This window comes from Nomascus leucogenys, chromosome 21 (genome assembly GCF_006542625.1).
Source record: "Nomascus leucogenys isolate Asia chromosome 21, Asia_NLE_v1, whole genome shotgun sequence".
Taxonomy (NCBI): Eukaryota; Metazoa; Chordata; class Mammalia; order Primates; family Hylobatidae; genus Nomascus; species Nomascus leucogenys.
In genome coordinates this window covers 9646243-9658364 of record NC_044401.1, presented here as the reverse complement: position 1 = coordinate 9658364, position 12122 = coordinate 9646243, and the positions used below count along the sequence as shown (strand labels likewise).

The window sequence follows — 12122 nt, the reverse complement described above, 5'->3', positions numbered from 1 at the left end:
GACAAAAGACCAGTATCTAGGCTATATAAATAACTTCTACAACTCAACAGTTTTTTAAAAGAAAATGAAAAAATTAGTAAAAGAATTGAACAGATAACAGTTTTACTCATAATATCCAAAAAACTGGCAATAGCCCAAGTGTCCATCCAGCCAGTGTAGGAAAATGGATAAACAAACTGCAGTATAGACATACAATGGAATTCTCTGCATTGATTTTAAAAGGCAACAAACCACTGATACATGCAGCAACGTGGATGAATTTCAGAACAATTATGCCAAGTGGAAGAAAACTCACATGAAATACATTTTTCATGGCTTATATGAAGTTTTAAAACACGCAAATCTAATCTACAGTGGAAAAAAAAATCCGTATAGCTGTTGCCTCTGGTTGGATGGGGCAGGTGTTGATGCGGAAGGGGCTTGCAGGAACTTTCTGGATTACCAGTTATGTTCTAGACCTTGATATGAGTTTGAATTATGTGTACGTATTTGTCAAAACTCGGCAAGTGTACCATTAAGATTTGTGAATTTTATTGAATGTAAATTTTATGTTAAAAGAAGAACAAATTAAAAACAGATATTGAACTCCAGTTAATCATATGCATGCTGAAGTAATTAGGGAATGTATAGATGCTTGCAGTTGGAATATGTCAAAAATACAAGATGGATTGATGGAAGGATAGTGACAGATTGATGGATAGATATGTGGTAAGCAAGTATAGTTAATGGTGGGATCTAGGGGGTGGATATATTTACTGCAAAATTCTTTCAACGTTGCCATATGTTTGAATATTTTCATGATTTAAAAAAATTAAAGAACCCATTAAAGCTGAGGCTCTTGGTCTTAGTTTTTCTTTTTCTTTTTCTTTTTCTTTCTTTTTTTTTTTTTTTTAGACAGAGTCTTACTCTGTCACCCAAACTGGAGTGCAGCTCTTGGCTCACCACAGCCTCAACCTCCCAGGCTCAGGTGATTACCCCTCCTCAGAGACAGGGTTTCACCATGTTTCCCAGGCTGATCTCAAACTCCTGGATTCAAGTGATCCACTCGCCTTGGCCTCCCAAAGTGCCGGGATTACAGGCGTGAGCCACCGCACTCGGCCTGATCTTAGTTTTTCAAGTTCCTATTGACATGGTATCTCTTTGATGCTTGAAGAAAATAATCTCCTCTTCCAGCAGAGAAACCCTGGAAAGTGTAATTTTCTAATGGAATAGAGACTACTTCATCCCTGAAGGAGATAGAAAGCTTAAATGGAAATACCTCTGAAGGCTTGTGCTCTTATTAACATACTTTTGTAATATTAAGGGAAATGTTTTATGTCCATGTCTGGAGAAGTCCCTCTAAGCTGTACTGTATCCACTCTCTTCCTCCAACACTTTCCTGTGTATAGGAATCTTCCTGCCATCCTGGACTGGGTGAAAACTCAGAAGCCTGGAGCCATGGGTGTCAACATCATCACGTCTGACTTCGTGGACCTGGTGGACTTTGCTGCGACTGTCATCAAGTTGAATGACCTCCTACAGGAGGACACAGCTCTGGCTAAATGCTGATTTAATTTTTAATTTAACGTTAATATTGAATTTGTTGATCCAGGGTAGAGTTCTAAAGGATGTCCTGTTAGGATGGCCCCTGGGGCAGTGATGGTGAAGTAAGAGGAAGATGGGTTTTTTTTCTCCCTTCCTCACAGGGCCATTTAGATAAAATTACAGGGCTATTAATTGCATTTTTCCCAAATGAGACTTTTTTTTAGAACTTAAGTCCAAGGGAAGAAAGCATGTTTCATGTGACCAAGGTCAGGACCTCCCCAGTGGCTTATGGTGGTGAACGGAATTTGGAAATAGGATCTCTAGGACCCACTGGGGTATTGAGTGTTCCCCTAATTGGCCCAGCTCCCTATTGTCTTCCGGAGTGTTGTGTTTGAGCTGGTGAGAAAGTTGTACCAGAAACACATTCCTGGTGAAAAAGACTGGCTCATTGCAGGTGTGGACCACCATCTGGGGTGGATCTAACATCAACCAGGGGCTCTGAGGGGGAAAAGAGCCAAGCACCAGTTCTCTCTAGGATTGTTGGATGTCACCACTTTTCTGAGAGAGTAGGACTCATTTATCACTAAGATGTTTCAAACACAAGCTGTTCTTGCATAGCGTTTACTGGTAACTGGTCACCTTCATTCTTCAGATAAACAGTGCATACAACCCTCAGTATCAGAAATATGCTTCCCAGTTTTAAAACTTGGATTCCTTTCTATTTCTTTTGGCCCCTTCTTAAAAGTGAGAAGAAAAATGATGGGAGATCTTTTTAGCGTGGGGCCCAACAAGAGATAGATATGCATGTTTGCTGCATGCCGGATATCTTTAATTCTACAGCTTTTTCCAGAATGGCTGCCAGGTAGAGCACCTGCATCATTTTGGCAAAGTCCTTTTTGGAGTGGGGTCTTCAAGCCTGATCTTGGAATTGCGTTTTATTATTGTCTGCCTAGGACTCAGGTCTGCGCTGTGGGACACAACGCTAAGTGGAAGGCACCTTATCCATGGCACCATGGAAGCAGGCGCAGGATGCATGGGAAAGTGCAATGGCATTAAAGGAGGAAGCTCCAAGTGGATTTGGAGCCATTCTGTAACTCCTTGAAAACAAGACTACCTCGGGGATATTTAGGATGACTTGTGTGTCACCAAGTGAGAAATACCTAGTGTTGGAACATTTCCAGTCCTTCTCTTGATGGTTCTACTTTCTGCAGGTTGTTTTGAGCCTACTAATCACTACTGCATGAGGGCTTTGAAACTCAAGAGGGGATTTTTTTATTATTCATAAGAGGTGCTTATCTATAAACAGCCCTCTTGTGTTTTGATTGACTTATTTATTTATTTATTTATTTATAGATTAAATATCTGCCGTGCTTCTTACATCAAGAGCACTCACACAGGAGCTTACTGAACTTTTCTTACCCAGGATAGATGCTGCTATGGTCTCTCTCCTGAACAGGACCACGCATCTCAGGGCTGTGAGTGACCCCTGACTCTGCTGTTCATGTCCTGGCTCCCCCAGTCCTCCTGGGGACAGTATACATGTGTGGATGTGGTCTAGATCTGAGAAGTCACTACCAAGCCATGCCCATGAACGAAGATAAAATGGGTCGTGAAGAACTATTAGTTCATAAGTAGACCCTCCGGAAGAGTGTTGAAAAGAAAGGCCCTAGAAAGAAAACTAGGCATGGAAATCTGTGCACTTTACTGCTCCTCAGCACCATCTGAGAATCCCTAAGGAAGTGGCAGCTTCTGGATTCTTAAGAAGGAAATATAAACATGGAGTCCCGAATGGATGTATGCATTTATAAAGATTGTCAGACTCTTCTTCCAGCAGTTTCCTGTTTCTGTCTTTTGATGCCCATAGATGGATTTTGCATGTTGCTTGCAGAGAGGGGTGTCCTAGGTGAGGTACTAAAAGCACATGCACACCCCTAACTCTTGGTCTTCCACTCTATACTTTCTGTAAAACAATTTAAGCCCTGGCTTTTAGCTTGCACCCTTGAGGAGGTCATAATGGAAATGCCTCTGGGAAAATCTGGTTGAACTTTACTTTTTTTGCATTTAAACCCCTCCCCAAAGGGTTTTCTGGGATAATGTCAAATTCTGTAGGACCTTCTCTGGATAAGAGTAAGTAAGTGTGTTCCCTCGCTTTCTAAACTTTCCTTCAATTCTGATGCTAAATGCTAATGACAAGCTCTGAAATCCCTGGTCTACCCTCAGGGTTTTATTTTTGTCGTTGTCATTTCATTTTGCTTTTGTTTTTAATTTTTGGTCAGTTGCTAGGGGCTAGATCATTTCCCTACTTTTTACCCTTTGTTACTTGGCAAAGAGATAAGGAGGCAAGAGGAGAATTACTGTTCTCTGTTTTATTTGAGCCTCGGCTTTGTCCAGGTGTTTGGTGCTATGAGGCCAGGTGTGTTGACAAGTATCTATACAGGATGCCAGTAACACCCAAGGGCTGCTGACTGTTCCATGAAATGTTTACTTGATTTTGTCCTTTAGTTCTTAAATATATGGTTGCACTTCACTTGGGTTGTAACATTTAAGTGCACCTCAGTGTTTGCGTGATAAATGTCATCAAGCATGACACAAAAGCCCAGAAAACTGTACCAAGGTTGCATGCACAGAGTCCTGCTCTGTGTGGTGCATGCAGGTGCTCGCTCCTTCATGCTGCTTGGAGCTGCCAGCCTTGCTTGCAATTTGAAAGTCTGCACAAGAGTTCTGGGAGATAGGAAGATTATTGGCAATTTTCCCTTGATAAACACCCTTGCATCAGCAGAATCTCTGCCTCGAGAAAAAGTTGCTTAACATATTGTAAAGGATGTGTGCCTTCTGCTCCTTGACCATGAGACCAGACAGGAGAACTCAGGCATGTGGGACAGAGGGAAAACAGATTTTAGGTTCATGACTCATTCTGCAACTGCCAACAAAATAGTGACCCAACCACATCACTTAATATCACAAGTTCTGGAGACCTTTCAGATCAAAACAAAGCTCTCATACTTGCTCAGAACTAACTTCAAGATCAACTAAGAAGCTACTTGATTGAGCCAAAGAGGACTTTAGTTTCACAGAATTTGAGGTCATATTTATTCTGAAATGTAACTGAGCTATTCATGAGCTCCCTGGACCATTTCCCACACAGCCACATTTCCATGGCTTTGTGGCAAAGGGGACCATCAAAGGTTTTAGTTCGGTTAGAGTAGTGTTTACAGGCTTGAACTTTGAACCTTTTAGAGATACCACCATGATTTCATGGATACAGAGGGATTGGAGAGAAAGGTCAAGATGGACTTAATGGAAGGGAATAAGTTACTGAAGATTAAATTTTAGTGGCAGACCTCCAAGAGGGTCATGCCAAAAAAAGTTTTTATATTTGCTGTATTAAACTCAATAGTAATTACGTTTAGTCATTTTCCTTAGCACTGAATCTAAACCCTGAATTACTGAGAGCAGTTAAGCCACAGTCCCAGGATTTTATTATAAACTCAAAGAAAAGCACAAAATCTGAGCCCAGGTAATGATCCATCTTAGGAATCCTAGTTCTTTTTACATGATCTCATATTCATCCAAAAAAATTGTTTCTTCTCAATAAGACAATGTGGTAGATTATTCTGGAATTAAATGCAGTTTTATGGCATGTCGGGACTTTCCATCTCTCGTTTTGAGAATCTTGCCATGAAAAAGTGCTTCCCAATGAGACATTACTACCTCCCAGCTAGGAGGCTTAGCACAAAGCTAAAGGTGGAGCAACAGAAGAAATCAGATGGAAATGAAACTACTTCTTCCTGGGAAGTAAAAGAGCTACATGAAACCAGTCCATCCTGCAGATTTAGTTCATGCCACAGTTGAAGTTTGTGTGATGTTTCTTAGTAGCTAATTTCAAATTTTTACTCTTAGATTCTAAGAAACAGAGTGGGCTAATGATTGGAGCACAGCCATGAAACCCCACTCCGTTAGTTGAGCATGTGATCCTGTGCTAAATCTTTCTTGGTTCCTTCATCTTTCAAGATGCTGTCTGCTACTTTAGCGCTGACTGATTTGCAAATCTTGGTTGATTAGCTCCCCAAAACATAAGGTCCCTAATGATTAGATTAAATGCCTTATACTCAGGGAGTGTGCAGATGTGCTGTTCTTCCTTCTGTGGCTTGGGTGGAAAAGCTGCTTGGCCTTATTTCCCAGCAGTGTGATGTAGGATGGCAGAACTTATCTAGGAGTGGCACCTTTGATGATCCATATAATAAAATGTGTAGAGCTTAAAGAAATCTGCCAACATGTATGTGGACTCTTGAGAGGTGGGCTTTCCCAATACATGCTAAGTAGACTTGTTATGCCAAGAGGAAATGAATAGAAATGATAGCATCAAATATCCAAACTGACAGGAAGTTTGTTTTGCATAGCATAGAACATGGTTGTCTTCTGAGTTCCACTAATGTTCCAGGATATCTTGGCCCTCTGCCTCAGGCTGCTCCCTGGTGTTTGGCACCATAACGTTGTCACTTACAACCATTGCCTTGGGACACACAGAGTGAACTGTTTGAGTGATAAGTAATTTAGCTAGAAACTTTACCCTTAATTTCAAATGATACCAAACAGCTCATTACTACCCCAAGGGATGCTCTCCGTAGCTTCTGGATTCCCCAGTTTCCTTCTAGAAACAGGGACACCAATAGCACTATAACCCTGAACAGGCCCTAACCCAGAAGAATACACCACAAAATACGATTGATTTTCTCAAAATATCACAGACACTATACAAATAATTCAAGAAAACTCTTTCTACCCTGCAGTGGATATAGTGTTCTGTTATATTCTCCAACAAAACTTTTTAGGACTTTTCAAACTCATTTCTAAGCCAAATAGTTTATTTAAATATTTACCCTTATATTTGGGGGGAATTCAGGCTCACCATTTGCCGAGGCAAGCCCATGAGCAGTCTAGAGGCATATTCTGTGTCATTCCTTCCCGTCTCCTTCATAGAATACTACTTTTTCCTTTTGTCTCCTGGCCATTCTCCATCATCTGCTGATTATTGCTAACCACAGGATGCTGGCAAAGCTTACAGTGATAGGCACATGTGTTCAGTGATGTCCAATACATGCTTATCACAGTGGTTATTGCTTCTTACTCTTTTCAAATGCATTATTTTACCCCTCAGCCTACATCCAATCATTAGAACTATACCCGATTGGAGCCCAGAACTTGGGACCAATACTTAATTCAAATAGCAGGGGCTTGCTCACAAACATTAAGCCCAACAAGAAGCACAGCACTTTGAAAAGTCAAATAGGCCATTGGTAGCTCTGTACATTTGCAATTTTACATTTTTTATTAGTTTATAGCACTAATAACACTTCAGTCGTGAATCTATAGTCTCAATATGATAAGTCTTAGAACATGTTCTAGAAATAGTGGTACCTTGCTGCTATTATACTTAGTAACTTATACCCCAATATAATAATAAGTATTAAATACAGATTGTGTATGCATTCTTTGTGTGTATATGCCAACTGTACTACTTAACCTCACTGATCAGCAATTAGAAAAATACACAAATTGTCATAGTGAAAATAAGTCTTGGTCAATTCGGATGATACGTGAACCTGATAAATGCTCTAATAGATATGCTATTTTGTCCTGTATTGCTTGTTTTACAGTATGGTGCATGTTGTTTGCTAAGTAAAATGATAATAATAATAAAGTATACCAGTTTTAAGGTTAGAATTAAAATTTTGCACATATGCTTCTTGATATTCTGAAATGTATTCTGTGGCTTAGTTGTCTTATTCATACACATTTCACTTGGCTTTTTACCCCTAGGAAATAATTGCCCAAGTATATATCTTGTCTTCTTTCTTGTAACCTTGAGTAAACTGCTTACTTCAATTTACAACACTGTAAAGCCAGAATACCTCATTTTAACAGTGAAAAAAAAAATATGATGACCTGATGTGTTCTCTTGTATTTGATCTGAACTACCTAAATAGGCTTAACCCTAATAATAAATATACAATTTTGGCAGGCGTTTTTCCTTTGTTTGGATGAACATTTGTTATTGGTCCACTTCTAATTTTGTTTTAAAGAGTTATAAACTCAGTGTCAATAAAACATCTTGTTATATAATATTGGACAAAAACCCTCTCGAGCATGCCTGACACATATTTGGATTAAGTAAATGTGCTTGCAGTCCCCAAGATTGAGCAGTGCGTGAAATGTGTACATAACCTTGACCCCATGCTTTTCTAAGCTTCATCCTTAGCACTTCAGTTATTTCCACTAAGCTTAGACCATCTCTTATTGACATCCACACTCACCTGACCACCACCTCTACCCACATTAATTTGAGTGATTGCTAAAATGCCCAGAAATAAAACAATGCAGAGATAATATATTCATGTATACAAAGATTAAATAAGGTGGACCTGCAGTTTCTGCTGCAATGAAGATTCCAATATCTTCCTCATTTCTAATGATTTTTAATAGAATATCCAAGACCACTTAATTTAAGTGAATTCTGTGTTTCCCTTATCCTCTACAAAAATAATCAGTTAAGACTTTTTTGTATGAATTTAGCAGAGATCAAATTAATTCTAAGTAACCATTAATTTCAGAGTCAAAGGTTTAAACAGGTAATTAAGAATAATTACAAGTGCTGAAGTTACCATAGCAATTTAACAACATAGTCATATTCAGAATGTTTAACTTATAGTTATTGTTTAGTAAATCTACCATACTGTCCTCTGGTTGGCTTTACCACTTACAGTCATTCCTGTGCAGTTTTTAATAATAAGTTGCATGATGTAGATAGGGCTGGGTCCAAACATAAGCAAAGCATGTATAACCCGCATGGTGCAATAGCAAAGATACCACTGGCCTGCCTCAATTTCTGAACATATACTTGGGTTTAAACATTGCCTCTATAACAATGGAGCTCTCACATTATGAATGAATTATTTTATATCTATTCACAGATTAATTTATCATATTACAACAAGGTTATGAACATTCTATTTAGCACAGAAGTTAAGTATAGGCATTTCAGAAGTGCACAGACCTGGGTTTCTATCTCAACTCCATACCCTGGCTGAGTAACCTTAGGCAAATTAACGTTTCTACCTACATAGAAGATAGGGCTAAAAATACCAACAATGAAGGGTAATTGAGAAGACAAGGCCGGGCACGGGTGGCTCACACCTGTAATCCCAGCACTTTGGGAGGCCGAGGCGGGCGATCACAAGGTCAGGAGATCGAGACCATCCTGGCTAACACAGTGAAACCCCGTCTCCACTAAAAATACAAAAAATTAGCCGGGCGTGGAGGCGGGCACCTGTAGTCCCAGCTACTCGGGAGGCTGAGGCAGGAGAATGGCGTGAATCCGGGAGGCGGAGCTTGCAGTGAGCAGAAATCGCGCCACGGCACTCCAGCCTAGGAGACAGCGAGACTCCGTCTCAAAAAAAAAAAAAAAAGACAAAATAAGAAAATGCATAGGAAGCATTTTAGCACAGAGCATGACACATAGTCAATACTCCATAGTAGCTGTTAGTCTTAGTAATAAGGGACTTTGCACCCTCCTCCTTCAAATGGCACCCAACGATCACTTCAACATAATTACTAACCTTTGTGTTGATTGGTAGATGATTTAGCAGGAACTAATTAATGAGAGGTAAGTCAATATAAATTTGACAGTGAAAGAAAATGTGAAAGCCGTTTGTGTGGCAAATTCTTGAGGCTCTGCAGTGGAAGGTCAAGGCAGCTGGATGGTGCTGAGTGATTAGACTTGGTCATTCATCTCTCTGTCTCTCTCTCTCTCTCTCTGGGTGTGTGTGTGTTTGTGTGTGTGTAGGTGAGAGGGGGATGGTTGTAAGGGGCAAAGAGTAGAACAGGGTGGGTGTGAGGAAAGCACTAGAGACAAAGTCCTGGGCTTTGGCTATTGGTGGTTTCCACCTCTGGAAGCTTCCTAATCTGGAGGTACTCGTATTAATATATATTTCTGTACCTGATCCCTGAAGATTATGATTCTTTATATCTTAGGGCATATCTTAGGAGGAATACTTAGAAACATGTATTTTGGTGTGTAACCAGTTGGAGAGTTATTGAACCAAAAACGCATTACTCAGAGCATAGCATTTATGCCACAGGTGGTATGCAAGATGATGTGAGGTGGAACATGGCCGTATTCTTAAACAGCATTAATGTCATTAATCACTTAATCAGTTCTGATTAGTCAAGAGGGAAGTCTCAGTTTAGTAATGAAACCTCTCTATCCCTTGCTTATCAACTAAAGCCAAAAAGGCAATAGTATCTAGCTAACATTTAATCTCATTTTGTTCATACTGTGTTTATGTTGTGGTTACCTTCTCTTTGTAGCAGGCAGTCCTAGGTTTTCAATAGTGATATAAAGTCCCCTTTCAAAATAAATTTATCTAAGTTTTTCGAAGAGCCCACTGTGAAAAAACTATGAGAATGACCTAAGTTTATGATCCTTTCCAGGTTGAAAAAAAAATACAGTTGATTGTACCACTCATTTTTGCCTAGAACTGGGTTTGACTTTGTTCTTCCTAAATATTTCTTAGTAACTAAATACATGAAGAAACTGCTGTTTGGAATAGAAAATTATCTGTTTTTTTCATAAGGGAACTTCCTTTATGTTTCCTGTGGAAGTCCATGCTCAGATAATCTATCTCCATGTTGTCCTGTAGAGCAGTTTAAACTAGGGAAAGAAAGGTCATGGAGTCACTGAGTCCTGCCTATGGCTGAGCTTGACAAACAAACGCAGAGTAAACTCCACTTCTTCAACTTTGAAACTGATTCCTTTTCTGTTAATCCCGGAGGTCAGGTTGCCTGAATGTCCTGGATTTTTGTTGTTTTTTTCCTAAGGAATTCTTCGTGATCAGCAAGAAGTGATCGTGTTTATCCCTCTGCGAATCTACTCGGTGTGACCAAAGGAGTGTTATTATTTTTAAGACTTGAAACCTTTCATTCTCAGAGACGGTGGGAGGTTGCAAGGGAGGGACAGTGGCCAAAGCCCATGTGCCTCAAACCTCACCCGGGATGGCCTGGACAAGTGCCAGTGAGACAAAAGCACTAGTCAGACCAGGGTGTTTTCACAGCTGGGCAGTCAGTGTTTTTGGACAGCATGGGTGGGGAGGAGGCCACAACAGTTTCAGCCTCTGTCCAGTAGCATCATGCAATTGAGAGAAGCCTTAGGCAGGCAGATGGCTTTAATCTAAGGAGCTAAGCATCTGAAGAATAGGATTTATCCTGTAGAGAAAGGCCATAAGCAGCAATATTCTTGTAAAAGGAGGCCACTGAATGCTGTTTTTTGTTTAACCTGAGAACTGAGCTGCTTTTTAGCCTGGAGACTTTCCTGCCTTGATCCTCACTGGGCATTTGACAATCCAGTTCCAGGAGGTGTTTCTAGGACCTCCATGAAGTATAAGGAGATCTGGAAGAAAACATTAGGCTGCCTTTTGCAAAAACTTCCCCCACCAACAACTTGTGAGTGTAGAACTAACTTACCACACATCAGAGCAGCAGTAGACTACTTCGGGGGGCTGAAGTGCCCCAAAATGACACAGCCAATTTCAGATGTATGTGCACTTTTTTCTGGTAGAGGACCCATAACTTGCATCAAATTATCAAAGAATTTATGATCTTAAAATGTGATAAACCACCACCTTTCCAGGGCCTATGAGAATGCATTATCATTTAAATGTTGTTAAGCAAGCAAGGCTGTCTAATTTAGGCTAGCACTGGCAAGTCTTGGTTCTTCCTATAAAAAAAATCTAAGATTCTTGTAGAATTGTTCACTATAGGTGCTCTGTTTCGAGAGGTAAGGTCAGATCAAACAACATGAAAAGAAATAGACTAGGCCAAGTTCAAAAGATCCTGAGGAATAGTTAGATGAGACCCAGAAAGAGAGTGTGGTCAGAGGAGCCAGCAGAACCAGGCACACTAGCAGACAAGAAATGGCAGGGGCACTATGTGAAGACTTGGGCACCACATTTCAGAGGGAAATGGGTAAATTGGAGCCTTCTTAGAGAAGAGCAACTTGGAGAGGGAAGGGTCCAGAAGTCATGTCACATGGAAAACTGGGGTAGTTGGAACAGGAAACATTTGGAGCAAGGTGACAGGGATATCTTCAAGTATTTTTAAATTGTTACATGACTTGAGTTTAGAATATTATAGCTTTAGATATAGAAGGGATCAAAGAACATTTGTACAGGGCATTAATGTTACAGGAGAGAAAACTGAAAACCAGAGAGAACTGACTGGCTAAGGCAGAGGTGGGACTAGAATCCAGATTCTGATTCCCTTCCCAGTACTATTTGCTACCATTTCCAGCTGCCTCCCCGAGTGCCTTATGTGCGGGGAAGAGCTAGGACCAATGAATGGCCATTTTAAGAAGGTCAAGCTTAGCTTGATAAAGAGTATTCCTTTGTAGAATAGGAAACTAAGTGAGACAGTGATCTCACCATCATAAAGAGTATTTCTGAGGGAATGTGTATTCATTTTCTATAGTTCCTATGAAAAATTATCACAAACTTGGTAGCTTACAACAGTGCAAATGTATTACCTTGCAGGTCGAGAGTCAGAAG

The 12122-nt window shown here is 40.2% G+C and overlaps 1 protein-coding gene across 3 annotated transcripts in view; it reads left to right on the top strand.

Moving 5' to 3' along the window:
• Window positions 1–12122, top strand: part of PLCXD2 (phosphatidylinositol specific phospholipase C X domain containing 2) — a 165350-nt gene that overhangs the window by 44808 nt on the left and 108420 nt on the right. Inside the window, exon 4 of one of the 3 annotated variants that reach the window (XM_003261798.3) lies at window positions 1389–7647. The exons of the other annotated variants lie outside the window; for them this stretch is intronic. Coding sequence (XP_003261846.1) covers window positions 1389–1548 — 160 coding nt within the window. The 3' untranslated portion in view covers window positions 1549–7647. Of the gene's footprint in view, window positions 1–1388; window positions 7648–12122 lie in introns of those variants that run through there. 3 annotated transcript variants of the gene reach the window in all.